Here is a 20,800-nt window from a genome sequence, read left to right as displayed (position 1 = left end):
CGTGGGAATTCTATGAACATAAACTCTATTTATACGGAGACATGCGGAAAGTTATCCACCAAGTACTATCACCCTTGCACCCTTTCACCCTCTTGACGAATGGGTAGCTTTGGCCTTCCTCCCTCCAAATCATTATGAGGGATTTTGCAGGCTATGATCATATATCTTAGTAGGGGTACTGAACGGGGATATTTGACAGACGTATATACCGAAACTAAGCGTCGCTTATGTGAATGAACTCAGATCTATTAGCTCCAGTGCCGAGCAGTCATTTTACTTGCCGCACAATGTACTATGCTCGAATACAAAAGGGAATATGCATGACGGAAACAGTACCACGTATATGTCATGATATCAAATCATGATTGCCTCAATAGCCTTCCTCATTTTCACCTCGGCATTTTCCACTTGTGTCTTCTTAGCGTCTAACCATGATTTGTCCTCGGCAAGTTCATCGGTAGTGAGAGCCAAGATTTTGTAGACTTCTTCAGGACTTACACTACCTGCACTAATTCTAGTCTTCACGAATTCTTCAGGATCAAGTGAGGCCCTTAATTCGATATCTGACATGGTGACCGGATGACCCAAGGTTTCTTGACCTGCCCTTTCAAGGTTTTCACCAACTACTTGCGATCTAGGTATACTTTCCAATTCGCATATTCTCACCAATCTAGCTACGACATGGTGAGCTTGTCTGAAAGACAGTTTGTTGTTTCTCACTAATATATCAGCAAGATTACTTGAGGTACACCAACTTGTTGATAATAGTTGTTTCATCCGATCGGACTTGACGTGGAGTGTATCGATAATCCCAGTCATCAATTCGAGCATATTGGAAGTAGTGACGAATGCCGAATCCAGTTGAGGGACTGATCTCATACCTTGATCACCTGTGCCTTCACCTCTAAAAGTAGCCAAAGCTGAAGAGCCCCAATTCACCGCGGGTCCAGCATTCCCTTTGATGGCTTCCAGTGTGACCGGATTCTTCTTCTGGGGAAAAATACTACTTGTACTGCAGAACGAATCGTCTAATTCAACCAAACCAAACTCTACGGAGGAGAAAAGATGTAAATCCGTTGCAAGATCATTGAGTGTTGCCATGATGAATGATAGCGAAGAAGCTATCTCTGCAGCATAATAAGCTTCTCTTGATAGCTTTGAATGATAGATTATACCATCAAAACCCAATAATTCAGATGTTCGATCGCGATTGATAGGCCATGATGTACCCGATAATCCAACTCCACCTAGAGGGTTTTTATTCGCTCGTCGAAGAGCATCTTTACATCTATCAAAATCATCATGAAATCTGACAACATATGATGACAGATAATGACCAAATGTACCAGGTTGTGAATGTTGAAGATGGGTATAAGTTGGTGTAATTGTAGTCGCATGTCTCGTTGCAACTTTGATCAAAACACTTTGTAATTCGACCAATTTCGACAAAACATCGAGTAATTTGTCACGTTTATACAATCTTCTTGCAGTTGTACCTTGATCAATCCTACTTCTTGCAGTATGTAACATACCAGCGACATCTTCACCCAATTTTTCTGCTAACACAGCTTCGATTTGTAAGAGTAAAGTACCTTTATCCATATCTAAAGTGATAGCGTCGGCACCACCGGATCGCATATCAAGCAAGATGGGGAGTAGTTGGCGGGATATAGATTTAGGGATGATGTTTTGTTCGGTGAGCATTACCAGATGAGCCAGGTCGATTTGCAGGAAATTGTCGAATTGCCTCTTCTCCCTTTCGACCGCAGGGAGATTCTCATATAGCTGAAGTAGCTTACTCGGAGGTTTGGCAAGTCGAGCTTCGGTGAATGCAACACCTTGATGACCATGACCGTTAGCAGAGGTACCGTTGGCATGGCCATTGAGCTTGACGGAGGGCTTGACGCCCTTTACATAGCCGTTGGAAATAGGAGTAGCGATAGGCATAGTGAATGATGATCACTGAGGTAACCGGTCAGTCAACCCATGTCAACTATCATTTCGATGTCATAACGTACCTTGACCGAGGGGTCTGTCAACTTTAGCTAAGCTCAAGATATGGTGAAAGATTCAATTTGTTCGCCACAAGATAGCTATGATGTCCAACTCTTCTTCGAAGGCTCGACGATGCATACTTCTTATCCTATTGTTTTTATTGCGGAAGCAGTAGGCATATATCACTGGACGACGGGCAGTGTCCACTCGTGCGGCGGGTGACATAAGTTTGTTTTGCTTCTCTCCATTCCGTCGCATGTGTGTAAGGTGTGCTGATCGGACTGATTTCCATGGATGCTGATAAGCCTTCGGTAACAAAACCTTTGGGATCGGACATCGTTCCGCGAGATAGCATTCAGACGTTCAAAAAGGGCGTATTTCGTATGACATGTCGGACTCTCAATGAGGTGCAATCAGATGAGCTGAAGGGATTGAATTGGCTTGGCGTAAACTTATCTTCTGTTACGCCCTGATCTCGAAGTGGAGTATGGAGATTCGTCCGATATGGGGTATACTCGTATGTCTTTTATCGGACTGGAATCCGCTCATTCAGGATAAAAAAAACCGGTATTAAACGCCGAGTCAGAGTAATTGCGTACGAATACGAGTACGAGCTAGATTACCGTTGTTACTTTTATGTATGATAGGTATGCTTATTGGTGGATTAATTTCCGATGAACAATGAGAATCAAGCTCGATAAAGATAAGAGAAATCCGACCAAGTATACCTATAACAACAAAGCTCGATGATGCATAAAATGACATGCCAATTGCCCACGGCGGAGAACTTTCCAAATCAAGGCCATCTTACAATCTGACCGAGCAAGAAATAGCAAAACGTCCAATCCGAGCCCCAAGTCCACGAAACATTATTGTTTATTCGTCTGTTCGTCCCCTCGATACCATGGCTACTCATCATGATAGGGAAGAAGACATCCTTCCTTATGCACCAGACAACCAAGTTGATCACCCCGCAAACCAGATTGACAAAGCGAGTGACGGAAAAATCGTCGATCCTCTGAGTGGTGCGGCTATCGAAGCCAAAAACAAAGCCGAAAAATTATTCGTTGCGAGATTGGATTTAATCTTATTGGTTTATATTTGCATCTCACAAATCATTAAAGGTCTAGACCAGCAAAGTGAGCTGCTTTGAATCATCTTTTCTGCATGCCATCTTGCCATCCATTGCTAATATCGTTCTCCCGTCAGATGTTGCTGCTGCATATGTGTCAGGAATGAAGGAGGACTTGGATATTCAAGCGAATGAATACAACTATTTCACTACCTATTTCAATGTCGGATATGCTGTCTTCGTTATTGTAAGTTCCCAATAATACATACAAAGCCAACAGAATCTGATAGCATCAATCGTATCTAGCCATCACAAATCATGATGACTCTCGTGAGACCTTCATTATGGCTTCCCGGACTTGAGCTTGCTTGGGGTATAATTACTATCGGTTTCTTCAAGATCAAGACAGTCAAGCAGATCTATGCATTAAGAGCTTTTGTCGGAGCGTTTGAGGCGTCAGCATATCCCGGTGGTATCACTCTCTTGGCCTCTTTCTACACACCAAAAGAGCTTGCATTCCGCATCAGTTTCTACCACAGTTCGCAATGGATGGGCAGTATGCTCGCTTCTGGATTGCAGGCCGCTATCTACCAAGGTATGGAAGGACTTCACGGTATCCCTGGATGGCGATGGATGTTTCTGATAGACGGTATAATTACGATTGTCATTGCATTTGCTGGATTCTTCCTTATTCCTGATTACCCTTCAAAGCCCAAGTAAGTAATCTTCAGTCCCGGTCACCTACATTGAAAGACCGCTTACGCGTTATTGGTATCACCAGTCCATGGGCTTTCTGGCTCAAACCCGAACACTACCAGCTGGCGCAAGAGAGAAGTTTGAGGTTCCGGAGGGCCGATAACAAAAGTTTCAACCGATTTACGATACTGAAAGCCGTGAAACAACCTCAGTTTTACCTTTTCCCGATACTCTATATGACTGCTCAACTCGCTCAACAAGGTTATCTTTGTTAGTTGAATGAATTTCTTCTCGTCTTCCCTACCATATGCTGATATCCTACCTGTCGTTGCGATAGATTTCAATCTTTTCCTCAAGTCATTAAAACATGCGGACGGAACTGCAGTATGGTCCGTCGCCCAGATTAACGCTTTGCCACTGGGAGGTTATGCCATCTCCATTGTCTTGGTCTGGGGTTGGGGTTGGCTATCAGATCGATTCCAAACTCGTTGGGCAATCATCTTCGCTCAAGCTGTGAGTTACCAATTCTCGCGGGATGTTAACGTCTGATCCAACTGCTTAACAAACCAATCTATTCTAGGTCATTGGCTTGATTCCGGGTATCATCATGTCAGTATGGAATGTCTCAATCGGCGCCAAGTATTTTTCGTGTGAGTACTGCTCGAATATCGCCCAGTCACCTTTTTGCTAATCTCGGTTCCAGATTTCTTGAGTTTCACTTTCATTGCCACTTCGCCACCTCTTTTCGCCTGGCTGAGTGATATGACTCCACACGATACGGAGATGAGGGCATTCATCATTGGATGCTGTACAGCCACATGGTACGCCGTCAACTCGTGGGCGAATGTTTTGATATGGCCAGCGAAAGAAGCGCCCGTGAGTGATCCTGAACAAGTTAGTAAACAGTACTTTAACTGACTGCGCGTTGTCATATAGCATTACAGGATAGGTTGGAAGTTGACTGTTGGAATGTGGTTGTTCGTAATGTTCGAGCTCTGGTTAATCCATTTCATTGACATCAAATACGTCCGGTAAGTCATATTCTATCTGCTGGATCCTTGATATTCATGAGGTGAAAGGCACTTACCGGTTTATTGTTTATAGACCACGTAACCAGAAGATTGGCCAGGATATGTATGAGCATGATCATGACATCTCAGACGGCCACAATGTCAATGAAGAGGATCCGTCGGATTCGAAAAGAGCAGATGACGATTTGACCGTAGTCCCAGTCCACAGTAGGAAATGAGCTGTGCCGTTGAAGTCTTGGAAGGCTTCAGTAGGGGAATTAGAATAGGTGAATCTGAATTTGAGGAAGCGAATAGGTGGTCTATATTTCAGCAGATAGCAAGTCTCTATCATTTTTTACATTTCAGTAGTTGTCTCAAGATAAGCCAAGTAAATGTTTATCCATGGGCTATGTAATTGAATATCTTCCGAATGATTGATCCTTCTGCCTCCGAACGATGCACAGTGCGATGATTGTTAGTTTTGAACATTGCCAGAGTGGTGCTGTTTGCCCTAATACTTGATCGGCCTGCGAGCAAACTGACAGTTACCAGCTGCTTCAGATTCCATCATCCCCCTCGCGGAGATGACCGCCACCCAAAATAGCGGAATCAAATCAATTAAGCGGATGCGCCATAATGTGCCACACTTGGCTGTCAGAATCGCCGAGAAACTCCGTCCAATATTTGCCCCATAATATTTTGTATGTATGATATGCCACCGTAGGGGCTTTCCTGATATGAACCATGTATGAGAGAGCAAGTTTGGGATCAGATTTCACCTGGTTGTCCAACAAATCCTCTCGGTTCGCTTGCTTGCTCAGGTGCAACTCTCGACACTTTTGTCAATTCAGCTGCTTCTTTCAATTCTACCAGCCTTTTCATTCAACACTAACGGGTTTCTTCACAGGTATCAAAGTGAGTGGAACAGGTCATCATACATACGGAACAGAAGATATCTAAGATCGAAAGCTGACGAATCGATTATTGCTTTGCGTTGTCTCCTCCAGAATGGTTAAGAGTGAGTGGAAATTTTCGTTCATTAGGTGATAATCTTTGATCATGGTGCTGACTTTCCTTTGCTTTTTAGGTGAGTACAATTATCTTCAAATAAAGGAACTGGTCGCTAGGTGGGATGATTATCTGTTGTCGACGCTGGGAAGTAAGGATTTGGGAGCTGTTGGATATGGAAAAAATGTTGATCAAAGCCTAAGGAATATTGGATGGGCTTTCGGAGAAAAGAAAATCTAGATACGGCGACAAGGGGAGACTATGTTTTGTCAAAAGGATGAATGAGAAACAAAGAGAGAAAGAGCGTCGACGACAAAGAACCTAGAACTGTCAAGATATTGTCATGGATCTTACTCCTCCTGGTCTTAGGCTAATATATCATTCTTTTTCCGATCAGTCTACAAGCCCGGAAAAGTTGCTGTCGTCCTCTCTGGTCGACAAGCCGGTAAAAAGGTTGTTGTCATCAAACAATCAGATGACGGAACCAAGGAACGACCTTACCCCCACGCCGTTGTTGCTGGTATTGAGCGGTAAGTTTAACCTGTTTCATCTGAATTATCAGCTTTGCAAATAGGGATATCCACCGGTTCACTTCGCTTATACTATTCATTTTTTTTTTCGCTTTTCTCAGATACCCCCTCAAAGTTACCAAGAACATGGGTAAAAAACGAATTGCTCGACGATCAAAGGTCAAGCCTTTCATCAAAGTTGTCAACTACGCTCATCTCCTCCCCACCCGATACCAACTCGAACTCGAGTCTTTGAAAGGATCAGTCTCCACCGAGACCTTCAAAGAACCTACTCAACGTGAGGATGCTAAGAAAGCCATCAAGAAGGCTTTCGAGGAGAGATACGCCAAGGGAAACAACAGGTGGTGTAAGTCGTCCATTCTCATCTTGGTCTCGTTGTGTTCTCTCAAGGAGATGCGACAGCACCATTTTGCACTCATTGCAATAGATTGAGGATTTTAGCTGATAGTCTGTTAATCGTTCAATCATTATAGTCTTCTCCAAACTCAGATTCTAAGCAATATCATTTCTGTAGAATAGGGCTTAGGTTTTGGTTTTAGGGTTAGAAGTGGAAGTTCTCCGAGGAGAATGTACAGGTGTACATAGGATCGTTAGCATGCCGATCAATACTATTTGCATGACACTTGACTATACGTGATTGGCACAAGACGAGAATACATATCACTCCTACTAACCAACTAAAATGAAGAAGGAAGTCAAGCGAAATTAAGTGTCCACCGAGGAAAGAAGACATCTATCAATACTGAGAGGAATCTAGCGCGAACGATAATCACTTATTTGGTACTCTGTACATCCATGTCCACATCGCCTAGCACAAAACCTGTGCTTGGGGCGGTGAGGTTGATACTCTGGTCCGGCCAATCCCCGAAGGTCTCGGCTTTTTCGTTGCCGATGAGATCTGGATATTTCGACGATGATCCTTGTGAAGGAGACCAAGATTTTTTGACCAGATCATCTTGGGTATCGTGAATAGTTCCGTCAAAATAACCACTAAATGGTGATGAATCACTCTGAGAGTGCTTAAATGAGGATGAAGGGCACAGAGAATTCCGGTCTGATTCAGCCCCCTGCGGAAAGGTGGAATGTGCAAAGGTTCTTCTCTCGGGATCTTGTGGAAAGGTCTGTGTCCTGTGCTGTTCAACGATTGAGGGACCTCGCTCCATTAGCGAGGCAGCTATATCAAGGTGACGTTTCAAATCAGCAGACGCTCCCCCCAAGTCATCATTACTCTGCTCTCCATATTGACTTTGTCTCCTGTGGTTATTTTCGAAGTTCGAGATGATTTTCCCAACTTTTGAGAGTAGCGTTTCACCATTTGTTCCAAAAAATTCCATATTCTCCCTGAGTTTCCTGTTTTCCTCCATGACAGAGTCACGTTCGGTGGTTGTTTGATGCAAAATCTTATTTTGTCGTAGCCTCGCCTTGAACTTGTCATTCAGCAAGTTGGTCACTCGCTCAAGTGCTGCTAGTCCCTCCGTATTAGAACCTAATTGACTTTCCAACTTGTCTAAGATGGGGTCCACCAAGTCTGATTCATGGCGTTTAGCATCTGTTGTTACAATAATTACTATGATCAGCAACAAACAGTGCTCGTACACACAAGAAGAATGGAAAAAAGTTCTGCCTTACCTGCAGTTCGGACTTCCTCACGTCTACTTAACGTTCTTTGAGAAGTATCCCCTGATTTCGTCACTTTTGATGGCGCAATGTATGTGTTAGCGGGCTTCCGTTTCCTCTTAGTCCTCTTAGTAACGCAAGTTCCGACAGCAGGTTGTTTGGCATAATACGAAGTACGAGGCCCGAGATCTCGGAGAGCATGATCATGTTTGGAAGGGATATCCCTGCTCTTTGAATTGGGAATAAGAGATAGGGAAGAAGATTGATTCTGCGAGGATGAAAATGTGCCCTCAGCTGCTATTGATGGTGATGATATGGAAAATGCGGTGACAGTAGAGATGTTGCTAGAAGTGTGTTCAGATGTCATGATTGGACTGTTTTGGTGAATCGACGAGGTAATCGAAATGTGTTATAAGTGAGTGAGTTAGTGGACAATGAGGTTTTTATCTTTTATGGGTAGTGAAATGCGAGGTCAGAATGGAGATTAGTAAAATTTGGAATGAGAATGGTATATATAGTAAGTCGGACACGCAGATGCAGTGCGTCGTCCTGGATTTGGCTCACCCACAATGACGCTAATCGAGTATTTCAAGCACAGAAAGGTCATGGTGATGGAGATGAAAGGACAGATGGTGTTTTCAATTGACACAACCTTTGATCTTTCACTCCTCTTGACTCGTTCCATTTTGGAGATTCAAGGTCAGACGTGTCATGAACGATTGATGTATCACTTTTTTTGTTTTACAGTTGATTCTCCCCTACGAACTTGCTTGACACCGTAAGGTCGCAAACGATCTTCTGCAAAGACCAAGTCGCTTACCGCAAGGAACGCAGAGATAGAAAATGACGAAAACACACCATAATTCATAGATGGATATGGCCAAAGGGTCCAGAAAATGACTTTAAATTAGTCAATTCGTACATGAATCCAACCGCAGCGTGACCAGTTTTCGACAACATTTTGATGAAAACGGATTGCTGTGAACACAGCCAGCTACCTTAGGATACACATCACGACGATCCACTCCATTCACCATAACCATTGAGAATGGCATCTATGTCCTTCATACGTATTCGGACCACTAGAACGTTTAGGGCCTGGTTATGGGATACATGAGTTTAAATACTCGATGGCGATACTTTCCTTCGAGATCCATAGTGCTTCAGCTGACAGCACAAATAGACGGCACAATTTGCATGTATTCGAATTATGGGTGCTTGATTTCTCAATGAACAATTTTCCTATATAAGAATTAGTCAGCGCCGTTCTCATGCCAAGAACACATCACCATACTCCTCCTGGGAAGATAGAGTACTCATTTACCGAATCAAAAAATTAGATGAACACGGATGCCCAACAGTTGACACAGGTACTACAATCCTATGATGCATGCACCAACGCAGGCATCATTCGTGGCCCCAAAGTTTAACGTAAAACTTTCACCGTGGATGAATTTGAATTTGCGATGTGTGTTAGGTGCAATCTCAAGGACACTGAATATCCTCCTCTACGTGAGCCTTACGATGCTGAACTCTCTCTGTCCCGTCGAATATCAAGGGCTAGCAGATTACTCTTCATTAAACGAAAAGAGAAAACGAGAAAGTGGTTGATAGCAATTGTATACTCATGTGCCACATTTATTTCACTGCTACACGTTATACTTTTAGCCCTTCCGAGGACGTGCCTAGCTTTCGTCACAGGGGATGTTGTAGAAAGGTATATATATATGTACACAGAACAATATTATTATGCATACTTTGTCGTTCTTTCCTTCAACCATTTTGATCATACAATACACGTCTTCGATCAAAGCCATACCTTCTGAATTATTATATCACTCCTAGCACACACCCTTGCTCTTACTGTTATCGGTGAACATGCCTCCACGCCGTTCTTCTAGACCATCAATATCATCGCCTACAGGAGGCGACGACGTTTCTTCCTTAACATTAGGTCAAGTCAGAGATCGATTAAATCGCAATGAAGCTTTATTGAACTCGCCTTTATTCGCTTCGCCAAACGGTGCCAACGTCCTTGTTAGTCCACCGACTTCACCTCAAATAGGTGTAGGTGAAAGCGGTCCTGGACCAAGTACAATATCATTTTCATCACCTCAACCAAATCATGATCCAGTAAAAGATAAACTGTTACTGGCAAGAGAATCACTCTTGGCTAGAGAACAGGAATTGATGATGAATAACATGCAAATAAACGAAAATGGGCACAGTGAAAGAAGGAAAAGTGGGAAAGAAAGAGTCATAGAACGAATAAGGGAAGATGAAGGTAGACTAGCTAAGAACGGTTTAATACTGTAAGTTTCATTCTGAATCCTACTCGCTCATTACACTACCATGCCAGACCTGGCTCAAAGATGTACAAACACAGTCAAGCTGACATGAAATAATTCTTATTGTCTCCTCTTACAGACCAATCGATCAAACACTCACACTTGGTCAAAGAGATTACCAAAATGCCACTGCACTCTCACTGTCACAACTGTCATTGAATCACACCAGATCTTCATCACCTAAACCACGTCGTCCAAATCCCCACTCATCTTCCCGCAGCGGATTAGGAGGGGCCGATCCATTTGGAGGCGAAGATGAAATCTCTAGAGCGAATAGATTAGCTAGATTAAACGCTTTTATGTCTTATAAATCAACTGATTCAGATGAAGAGGATTTCGATGATAACGAAGACTACAATCGACATGCAGAAGATGAAGATGCGGATGGAGATGATGATGCTTATCTAAACAAATTGAGGGAAGGGAACGGCGATGCCGATATCGATATCGATATCGATGGTGAAGGTGATTTCCCACTGAGTGGTCCAGCTTCAGGTGGATATGACGGAAACGGTTTACCCCTCAGAACAACGGATGAAACGGGTCAAGAAGTCGATGAATTCGGCGAAGATGATGAAATATTCTTGGAAGGCAACGATGAATACGCAAATGGCGCTGGTCAAGGTACCTTGGCTGCTGGACCGGGAAGATGATGTTGACATCAGGAGTGTGGAGAAACAAGGACGGAAGGAATACCAATAACATTTTGCATATCTTCATATCGTAAGAAATCATCTTGTATCCATGCACATGAGTCGCATGTATGTTCGTGTTCAGTAGACATATAACGGAACATGATTAACGATAGATTCATTGTAAATAACAAATAAGACAATGCATCAGGATGAACTGACCAAAAAACAGCAGTTCTTAGAGTAACGTATGAATATGTAAATATGATTAAGGATGAGCTAAATGTGCGTTTTTTTCCTTCTTCTTCCGTTCGGCGCCTATCAATCATTCCCCGACATATGACTCTGTGCTCGTTTAATCTGAAAGGTGAAAAATAGTCAGTATTCCAACTAGATATATACATTTCAAGGCCATATGCGAGAAGCAAGGCTCAACTCACATAATAATCTCGTCAAGATATTGGCTCTAGTATTCTTGATACCTGAATAAATACCTTCAACTTCTTCTTGACCTACACCTGAAATATCTGCCATCAAATAAGCGATATCACCTTTTGAATCTGAGAACTGTTTTTCGATATTGTGATCTGCCAAGATGTTGTTGATTTGTTTCAAGACACCAGGTTCGTTTCTATGTACATGGCAAACTCTGATATGTCTTTCATCGTTCGTTGTGATAGCTCTCAAATCAACTTCAGGGAAATTGACTGCTCCGAGAGAAGTACCGTAGGTCAAATATCTCCAAACGGCATTTGAAACTTCTGAACCGATAGCGCGTTGAGCTTCTTCTGTTGAACCACCAATATGAGGAGTTAGGATCAAGTTTGGTACATTTCGTAATCTTGGAATGAAATCTCCTAAAGTTTCGTTGAATCCAGGTCCGTTAGATCCAGGTTCTTTGGGGAATACGTCGACTGCTGCACCTGCAAGATGTCCAGATTCTAATGCGGTTGCCAATGCGGATAAATCAACAACTTTTCCTCTTGCATTATTTATGAAGAATGAACCAGTCTTCATTTGGGCAAATTCAGCTTCACCAATCATGTTGATTGTATCTTGAATTTCAGGTACATGCAAGGTGACAAAATCTGCTCTACTCAATAATTCTTCTAAAGTTTCAACTTGTCTTGCTGTTCCCAAAGGCATGATTGGAATGACATCGTAATAGATAACTTGCATACCGAAAGCTTCGGCAAGTACTGATAATTGTGAACCGATATGTCCATATCCAACAATACCAAGTGTTTTACCTCTTATTTCCCAACAGTTTTTAGAGATCTTGTTCCAGATACCAGCTCTCATTTCATGTGTCCTGTCAACAATTTGCCGGGATAAAGCGATGATTTCGGAGATTACTAATTCTGCAACTGATCGAGAATTGGCATAAGGTGAATTAAATACTGCGATACCTCTTCGTGCGGCGTGGGCGAGATCAACTTGATTTGTACCGATACAGAAACAACCGATAACGAGTAATTGAGGGTTGGCATCGATAACCTTTTGGGTAATCTTGGTCTTGGATCTGATACCAACAGCTTGATAATTAGGTAATTTGGCAATCAGTTCTTCCTCTGACCAAGCTTTAGTAACGTGCTCAACCTAAATGACATTTATCAGCCGGATGTTTGACAACGCTCATTCGGAGATTATTGCTAACTCACCTCGAAACCTTGCTTCTTCAAGAAATCAGCAGCATCAAGGTTGATATTCTCCAACAGCAAGACTTTTGCCGCACCTTGTCTCTTTTCAGGCTCTTCTTCTAGGGGATAAGTTATAGGCAAGAAAGCGGTCAATTGTCTTGCCATACCGTGGAAAGCAGAACCGATCGAAGCACCTCTGAGATGACTGGACGCGGAAGGAGAAGTTGAGAAGGAGGTGGAATATGTTCGAGGAGAGGTTCCAGAAATGGCACTAGGTGACTGAGGTCCAAATGAGGATGCTGGTATACCTCTGGTATTGGCTGGAATAGGAATGCTAATGGTGTCAGAAGCGGTAGTAAGCAACATTGTCTCTGTGAGCTACAGTACTATCAGGAAAGGTAGTGTAACGGTCCAATCATTGTATCAAGGATTGACAAGCAAGCACGTTTCACGACTACTCTCGCGCCCTTTCGCCTGACCTGACAACATAACGGGGGTAATTTGATGAAGGAGGACTCACAAATTGGGAGGGTCAGAAGCTGAGACAGAGGCTCTTCGGCCTGGTACAGGGACTGAAGATGACATCTTTTTTATGGTTAAAGTGGAGGGATTGATCGAGTCCAAAGCGGGGTGGGATTGGGTTGGGGTGAGTGTGTTGTTGAGGAGATCGAAAAGCTTTTTGAGAACACTTGTCTAGGTACTAAGCAGCAATTGAGTTTTGAGAGAGCGGATGTACTATTCAATGACTGATCCTCTTTTATATGTTCAATTGAGATGTCTAATATGTTATGACGAATTCAAAAAGTTAAAACGACTCAAGAAATAAAAGACGATGAAATCGCTGAAATTCGGAAATCTTTGATCAAAATCACGCAACTCTGAGTGGAAAATCCGAAATATCTCACAAATATATTATGTAATCAACCTCCCACGTTTCCTTTATTCTTTTTTGGGTTTATCAATTGTTTCTTGGGTTATTTATGATCATTTTATCCCATCTCAAAGATTTCTGATTAACGAAGTGACATGGTGTGTGGAGGTGGACATTCATGGTTCAAGAAGTTTATTTTGACAAAGAAAGACTGAAGGTCATATCAACATACAATACACTTAGGTCAAGGTGAAACTCATAAGGTAGGATAGAGCAGCATCATAGAGAGGTGACAACGCTCATCATCAACAAACGGGAAATATTCACTGTTCCGGTCACACAACTTTCGGTTTCAAACAGCATAAAAGATCTCCTAGTTTCAATAATCCATCATGGATTTCCTTCCTCTTCCCTCTCTCCCCACCGCTCCTCGTCAAGTCTCGACCACCAATCCACATTCGAGACATTTCCATTCATTTCGTCACCCGTTATTCATCAAACATCCATCAGCAATCACCCATATACATTTCTGTCCCACCAAACCACATCGATATGCAATCACCTCTTCCACAAGAGTACTGATATACGCACCGAAAACAGGTAAAGTCGTGAAGACCATATCGAGGTTCAAGGATACTGCTCGAAGTGGAGAGTTCAGGAAAGATGGAAAATTGATAGTGGCAGGTGATGATGAGGGCCAAATACAAGTTTTTGACGTTAATAGTAGAGCTGTGTTGAGAACTATGAAAGAGCATAATCAGTGAGTTAACTTTGTATATATAAAAAGCTGGGGTGGATGTGTACACATCCGGCTATGTATCCAGAATATGGGCCCTGACACGTACTGTACTTCCCCCTTAGACCCGTCCGAGTAACACATTTTTCACCCCATCTACCTCAAATAGTATCAGCATCAGATGATACAACGGTTAAATTGTGGGATCTATCAACACAATCATGTTTAACCACGTTAGCCTCACATAAAGACTATGTTCGGTCAGCGATATTTCATCCTACGAATCCTTCATTATTATTATCTGGATCATATGATTCCACGATACGATTACATGATGTTCGATTACCATCTGAAGAAGCGAATGTAATCACGATGAGACATGGTGGACAACCAGTTGAAGACATATTAGCGTTTCCCAGTGGTGGTATTGGAATTTCAGTTGGTGGACCTATATTGAGAATCTGGGATCTATCAATGGCAGGAAAATGCTTAAGAGCTTTGAGTAATCATCAAAAAACAATCACTTCAATCACTTTTGATGGATCGAAAAATAGAGTTTTAACAGGTTCATTAGATACAATGGTAAAAGTTTATGATGTGGAAGAATGGAAAGTCGTTCATACAATGAGATATCCTGCTCCAATTATGAGTTTAGCTGTTTCAGTGAGTTATCATCTTACGTATGATTTGTTATACCTGTCAAACAAGGCAGATGGAAGTTTTTTTTTCGTGCAACTGATGATGTCAATCACTTCATAGCCCGACGACACACATATAGCTGCAGGATTAACGGATGGAACATTATCAGTTCGACGTAGAGATCCAAAACCTTCAGAAATCACTGAAACTGTTCAAAACAATTTGTCAATAGTTGGGGGTTCCTACGAATATTTCGCAGATATGGAGCAGATCTTCGGAAAAGGTTATGTGAAAGCTAAGAGGCAAGATCTGGGCAAAGCACAAGGGCCAGTGGATGAATTCAAAGTAGAAGTGAGACGAAAGAGGAAATTGAAGGAGTTTGACAGATTCTTAAAAGGCTTCAAATATCAAGCGGCACTAGATGCGGGATTGAAAAAGGTGAGTTAGGGTCTGTCAGTCTTGGCATTCCGCAAGAACGACGAGGGGTGTACTGGGTATGCGACGGCATGAGGAAACTGGCATAGTAACGGGCGCCACGATAACGATACACAAAAAAAAAGATTCTATCATGCTGATATTCTGTATGTTGTATAGATTGTTAAACCTACTACCACATTTGCGCTGATACAAGAGCTCATACATCGAGATGCTCTCAGAGTGGCTCTTAGTGGAAGAGACGATGTAACGCTAGAACCTATACTATCTTTCTTGGCCAGATACGTTACGGATCCACGTTTTGGCGAGATGGCTTCTGAAGTAGCAGGTGTGATCATTGGTGAGCTTCCGAACCGCTTCTCGTGTTTGTCAACGAGACTCGATAGATACGAAGGGAAGCTGACCTTGGGACTTCCATTTCCACCCAGACATATATACACCTATATTGGGTCAATCACCGATTCTGGATGAGATGATGGCCAAATTACAATCTCGTATAGAAAGGGAGTTGAGTTTCCAGAGGGAGTTGATGAAGTTGAGAGGAGCATTGGATATGACTCTTGCTCAAGCTGCCATGAGCAGGATCGTCGAACCTGCATAGGATGTGAATAGCATGTATATTATGTAATATACTGTGCTTCAGCTGGCACGTGACATTTACCTACCTCCACCACGCGAGTGTACCCTGAAAATGAAACCGAGTTTGGTTGACGCGATTTCAGAAGAAGAACATTAATTGGATTGATATCTTGCATTGTCCTACTCTGGTATATTCGCGATTCCGTCACATCGTCAGGCTACCTCGCCCAAGCTCTTGCCCGAGCTGTACTGTCCCAATTGATCAGATACGGTACAGGTGATCCTATCGATCATCACAGAAATTTGGCTTGTCTTGGGTAGCGACAGAATCTCGAAAACCGATTGAATCCCTCTAGTCTTGTTCCCCAACAAACGCAGGATCACTTCACCAAGATGGTGAGTCATGCTTCAGCTATGTATTCCATTGTGATATGTAGAAGTACTCTGGCTGATCTTCATCCAGCCGCCTATGTACAGCTCAGAGTCTACGTCTGCTCCGAAAGCTCATTTCGAGATGGGTTAGCAATATTCCTTTCTATTGAAGTTTGCGTAGTCTGACAGTTTCACCTCGTTATAGACAGAGAAACAGAAGACAGATTCTGCAAGTTCTTCGAAAGGATGCCTCCTGTAAGCTTCTCAACCCATAGAGAAAGCAGGTTCGAGTTTGCTGATATACCCGAATGTAGAAAATGGATGGTATGGTTAGATTCTTCGATCGAGGGGTAGGTCGTTTCTTCTAAGCCAGACTGTTCTTCTCTTGATTATTGGAAACTGAGTAATAGAACCTGATCGCTTCCGAATCTTTTGTCACTAAAATACTCTTGATGCTAATCCAGCCTTTGTTCCTATAGGACTATTACACCGTTCATGGGTCAGACGCAGTATTCATAGCCAATGAAGTATATAAGACTACCAATGTCATCAAATACCTTGGATCAGGTAAATCCGCCACATCCAGTTCGTCAGCTTCCAAGGGCTTAACATCAGTGAATATAAATACATCCCTCACCAAATCATTTCTGAGAGAAGCATTAACAGTCAAACAAATGAGAATTGAGATATACGTCCCAGAAGAGAAAGTTCCAGGAAGAAAAGATCATACGAAATGGATACTTGCAAAATCAGCTTCACCGGGAAATTTAATGCAATTAGATGATTTGTTATTCAATGATAGAGATTTATTAGCAAATGCTGTGATAATGTCAATCAAAATACAGTCTAAAGAAGGTGGAAGAAATGTCGGTATCGCTTATGTCGATACGAGCGAAAGGTTGATTGGTGTAGGGGAATTCGTGGAAGACGAAGGGTTTGGAAATACCGAGGTAAGCAATCAGATTTTGACAAGATTCCGGTATTCACTTATTCGCTTCCTTCGTTGAGAGCTATGCAGAACTTTGGGCATTCGCTGATGACTTTTCTCACAGTCTCTATTGATCCAGCTCGGTGTGAAAGAATGTATCATGCAATCAGACGATAAACGTTCGGATCACGAGTTGACCAAGCTGAAAGCACTGGTCGAGCGATGCGGGGTCATTGTGACCGAGCGCAAGGCGGGTGAGTAGAGGCTTTTGGTGATATTGTGTGCGGGATTCATTATAACGAATCGATTTTGGATCTAGCCGATTTCCAAGCTCGAAACGTTGAGCAAGATCTGAATCGATTATTAGATGAGTCTCATGCTGGAGTTGCGCTTCGTAAGTTGGTCATGTTATCTTTCGCACATTGTAGCGCTTGGGTAACAGAGATATGTGGTGGTTCAGCCGAATTCGATCTAAAAATAGCAATGTCGTCTGTTTCAGCTCTCCTCATCTACCTCAACCTCCTTGCCGATACAACGTTACATGGACAATATCGTCTACACAAACATGACCTCTCTCAGTATATGAAGCTCGATGCTTCGGCATTGAAAGCTTTGAATCTCATGCCTCAGCCTAACGAACTGGGAGGGAGCAAAGATATGAATTTGTATGGTTTGTTGAATAGGTGCAAGACAAGTCAAGGTCAAAGATTGTTGGCTAGATGGTTGAAACAACCTTTAGTGAATCTACACGAAATCAGTGAGTTCAGTTTAGCATCGTAATCGATGCAATTCGCGTGTCTTCGCGGCCAGCTGATATCGATCATATCGCATAGCACAACGTCAGAACGTTGTTGAGGCTTTTGTAGACGACTCGAATGCTAGACGAACCATTCAGGTGAGGACTTTCACGTCTGTGGCAGACTCGAAAACGCTGATGCGCCTCGATATCAGGATACATACCTCAAGGCGATGCCCGACTTTCATCGAATCTCCAAGAAATTCCACCGTAGAATTGCGGGACTTGAAGATGTCGTCAGAGTTTATCAAGCTGTGCAGCATGTCAGTACTGAATTCGAGATACGTTTGGATGAAATTGCTGATATGGTAGACCCTGTAGCTTCCTAGGCTTATAGGAACACTGGAAGGCGTTGACCCTGTGGACAGTGTAGCCAAGGATCTCATTGAGGAAATCTATTTGAAACCACTTAGGGTAGGTGTACTGGCTGCCAAAATACCTTGATCTATACCGCTGAAACACACGGTTCCCTAGGATCGCTCGGCAGACTTAGAGACATATACACAAATGGTAGAGGATACTATCGATTTAGAAGAACTCCGAAATCACAATTTCGTCCTTCTTCCAACTTTCGATGACGATCTGCAAAAATTGAAGGACGATTTGCTGCGAATACGTGATGAGCTCGATGAAGAACACGTCCGAGTTGGGCAAGAGTTAGGTCTGGATATTGAAAAGAAGTTACACCTTGAACAACATCAAGTGTACAAGTATTCCTTCAGGGTCACTAAAGCTGTAAGTAGGCTAACAACATTCTAATTCGAAGCTGACAATTTGTCGATGGCATTCTAGGAAGCTGGTTCGATAAGAGGGAAAAGAGGGTATATCGATTTAGCTACTCAGAAATCAGGAACAATCTTCACCACATCACGTCTTAAAGCATTAAGTGAGAATTACTTTGAGTTGCAAGCCTCTTATGAAAAGAAGCAACGACATCTGGTCAAAGAGGTCGTAGGAGTAGCCGGTAAGTCAGTTCTCTACGGATTGAGATCATGTCACTCGAAGCTAAGACCGCTCATTATATGACAGCGACCTACATCCCTATTCTCGAGATACTGGATAATATCATTGCTGCTATAGATGTGGTTATCAGGTGAGTATCCATGAGCTGGCAAACCAAGCGCGATTGAAAATAACTTTAGTTCAATCCAGCTTTGCACACGTTTCGGCACTTGCACCTATACCGTATGTCAAACCCAAACTTACCGAGAAAGGTCAGTAGTTTTGAGTATGGTTGCGAAATGAAATACTGGAGTTGACCGGTTGAGTATAGGCACTGGTGATGTCGTACTTCGAAATGCTCGACATCCATGCTTGGAGGTACAGCCTGACGTGACATTCATCCCAAACGATCATGATATGCGTAAAAGTGAGTGAGATCATCAAGATAAAATACCTTTGTTCGTAACTGACGGTGCCTCAGATTCATCCGAGTTCATCATTCTTACTGGACCGAATATGGGTGGTAAATCCACTTATATCCGACAAATTGGTGTCATAGCTTTACTAGCTCAAATAGGATGTTTCGTCCCTGCAGATGAAGCTGAGTTACCTATATTCGATTGCATACTGGCTCGAGTGGGTGCGGGAGATAGTCAACTTAAAGGTGTTTCGACCTTTATGGCTGAAATGCTGGAAACTGCTACCATCCTCAAAGTAGGTGAAAATATGCCTTGAGTTTCTATACTCGAATAGTTGAAAAGCTGAAAGGTGAAGCATAGTCCGCGACCAAAGATTCCCTGATCATCATCGATGAATTAGGAAGAGGGACATCGACATATGATGGATTCGGTTTAGCTTGGGCTATTAGCGAGTGAGTCGATTGTACCGACTTCACCTGCTTGTTAACCGATCACTGAAACTGACATATCAATTATCTTCCAGACATATAGCGTCCAAGATCAGATGTTTCTGCTTGTTCGCTACTCATTTCCACGAGCTTACAACTCTAGACCAGTCACTCTCACACGTTAAAAATTTACATGTGGAAGCGCTAGTAACGGATAAAAGGGATGGCGATGGTAGACAAGATAGGAATATCACCTTGCTATACCAGGTGAAAGAGGGTAAGCCAGTCTACCGTTGTATTTGATTGTCGTGAGTACCCGCTAATATTGACCTGTGCCAAGGTGTCTGCGATCAAAGTTTCGGTATACATGTTGCTGAGCTGGCTAATTTCCCCGAAAGTGTTGTTAGAGTGAGTATCGTATATGATGCTCTGAGTGAGAAGGTGCAGCTAACGCCGGTCACAAACTAGCTCGCGAAGCGAAAAGCAGAAGAACTGGAAGACTTCGGAGGTAAGTCAGGTTTCTTCATTGTTGGCTTATATAATGCGAATTTTGAGCTGATATGATTGTCACGCTTTGAAGATGGCGTTCCGGATGAGTCTCTTATGAAATACAGTAAAACAGAGACAGACGAAGGAACAGCACTCATCAAAGACTTTCTTGATACTTGGAAATCGCGTACAGCAGGTTCTGCAGAGCTTGGCGGAGGAATAGATGGGGATGAGGAAATGGGAATGAGTGAAGAAGACATGTTGGTGGAGTTAAAGAAGACAGCAGAGGAATTCAAAGAGAGATTTGAGAGTAATGAATGGGTGCAAGGAGTCATGAGTACCTTTTGATCCTTCCCAATTTGACATTAAATGGAATCGTTTGTATATAATTAAAATCATCGAAAAGAGATACCTTCATCTCGCATGTATTTATATCCTACTCGATACATAGTCTCGCTTATCGCAGCCAAAGCGGTAGATCCCATCACACGTGATCGGCACTGGACGGCATTGAGTTTACCCGAGTTCTGATTTTTCTTTTTTTGCGTGAAATCTGTAGAGATCTTCCCATTCTTTGAGGTACGATACTCGAGTATCTGGTATAGCTCGAGGCTTGAC

General features: G+C 42.7%; 8 protein-coding genes across 8 annotated transcripts; 5 read left to right on the top strand and 3 right to left on the bottom strand.

The window, feature by feature from the left end:
• Positions 1-354: 354 nt before the first annotated feature.
• On the bottom strand, positions 355-1,947 carry IL334_007603 (argininosuccinate lyase; the record flags this gene model as incomplete). Its single annotated transcript, XM_062939293.1, has 1 exon — positions 355-1,947. One exon carries the CDS (start codon positions 1,945-1,947, stop codon positions 355-357), a length of 1,593 nt encoding a protein of 530 aa, XP_062795344.1.
• A 952-nt stretch (positions 1,948-2,899) lies between these two features.
• On the top strand, positions 2,900-5,012 carry IL334_007602 (uncharacterized protein; the record flags this gene model as incomplete). Its single annotated transcript, XM_062939292.1, has 9 exons — positions 2,900-3,134; positions 3,205-3,314; positions 3,374-3,783; positions 3,849-4,033; positions 4,101-4,276; positions 4,344-4,413; positions 4,467-4,639; positions 4,700-4,794; positions 4,868-5,012. The coding sequence occupies 9 exons, from the start codon at positions 2,900-2,902 to the stop codon at positions 5,010-5,012; spliced, it is 1,599 nt and encodes a 532-aa protein (XP_062795343.1).
• Positions 5,013-5,781: 769 nt separating this feature from the next.
• IL334_007601 (uncharacterized protein) lies at positions 5,782-6,807 on the top strand (the record flags this gene model as incomplete). Its single annotated transcript, XM_062939291.1, has 5 exons — positions 5,782-5,791; positions 5,861-5,932; positions 6,179-6,311; positions 6,413-6,657; positions 6,785-6,807. The coding sequence occupies 5 exons, from the start codon at positions 5,782-5,784 to the stop codon at positions 6,805-6,807; spliced, it is 483 nt and encodes a 160-aa protein (XP_062795342.1).
• A 277-nt stretch (positions 6,808-7,084) lies between these two features.
• IL334_007600 (uncharacterized protein) lies at positions 7,085-8,295 on the bottom strand (the record flags this gene model as incomplete). Its single annotated transcript, XM_062939290.1, has 2 exons — positions 7,085-7,860; positions 7,941-8,295. 2 exons carry the CDS (start codon positions 8,293-8,295, stop codon positions 7,085-7,087), a joined length of 1,131 nt encoding a protein of 376 aa, XP_062795341.1.
• Positions 8,296-9,806: 1,511 nt separating this feature from the next.
• IL334_007599 (uncharacterized protein) lies at positions 9,807-10,929 on the top strand (the record flags this gene model as incomplete). Its single annotated transcript, XM_062939289.1, has 2 exons — positions 9,807-10,240; positions 10,356-10,929. The coding sequence occupies 2 exons, from the start codon at positions 9,807-9,809 to the stop codon at positions 10,927-10,929; spliced, it is 1,008 nt and encodes a 335-aa protein (XP_062795340.1).
• Positions 10,930-11,313: 384 nt separating this feature from the next.
• On the bottom strand, positions 11,314-13,133 carry IL334_007598 (phosphoglycerate dehydrogenase; the record flags this gene model as incomplete). Its single annotated transcript, XM_062939288.1, has 3 exons — positions 11,314-12,507; positions 12,570-12,882; positions 13,069-13,133. 3 exons carry the CDS (start codon positions 13,131-13,133, stop codon positions 11,314-11,316), a joined length of 1,572 nt encoding a protein of 523 aa, XP_062795339.1.
• A 678-nt stretch (positions 13,134-13,811) lies between these two features.
• IL334_007597 (uncharacterized protein) lies at positions 13,812-15,830 on the top strand (the record flags this gene model as incomplete). Its single annotated transcript, XM_062939287.1, has 5 exons — positions 13,812-14,179; positions 14,281-14,818; positions 14,915-15,232; positions 15,389-15,569; positions 15,658-15,830. The coding sequence occupies 5 exons, from the start codon at positions 13,812-13,814 to the stop codon at positions 15,828-15,830; spliced, it is 1,578 nt and encodes a 525-aa protein (XP_062795338.1).
• A 371-nt stretch (positions 15,831-16,201) lies between these two features.
• On the top strand, positions 16,202-20,530 carry IL334_007596 (uncharacterized protein; the record flags this gene model as incomplete). Its single annotated transcript, XM_062939286.1, has 22 exons — positions 16,202-16,204; positions 16,272-16,326; positions 16,386-16,435; positions 16,495-16,530; positions 16,660-17,130; positions 17,233-17,362; positions 17,428-17,502; positions 17,569-17,865; positions 17,942-18,003; positions 18,060-18,167; positions 18,226-18,318; positions 18,379-18,639; positions 18,697-18,868; positions 18,934-18,997; positions 19,057-19,118; positions 19,178-19,273; positions 19,328-19,560; positions 19,626-19,717; positions 19,789-19,970; positions 20,034-20,101; positions 20,162-20,201; positions 20,274-20,530. 22 exons carry the CDS (start codon positions 16,202-16,204, stop codon positions 20,528-20,530), a joined length of 2,907 nt encoding a protein of 968 aa, XP_062795337.1.
• Between the last annotated feature and the right edge of the window lie 270 nt (positions 20,531-20,800).

This window comes from Kwoniella shivajii, chromosome 11 (genome assembly GCF_035658355.1).
Source record: "Kwoniella shivajii chromosome 11, complete sequence".
NCBI classification, from domain to species: Eukaryota; Fungi; Basidiomycota; class Tremellomycetes; order Tremellales; family Cryptococcaceae; genus Kwoniella; species Kwoniella shivajii.
This window is presented reverse-complemented; position numbering and strand designations above follow the sequence as displayed.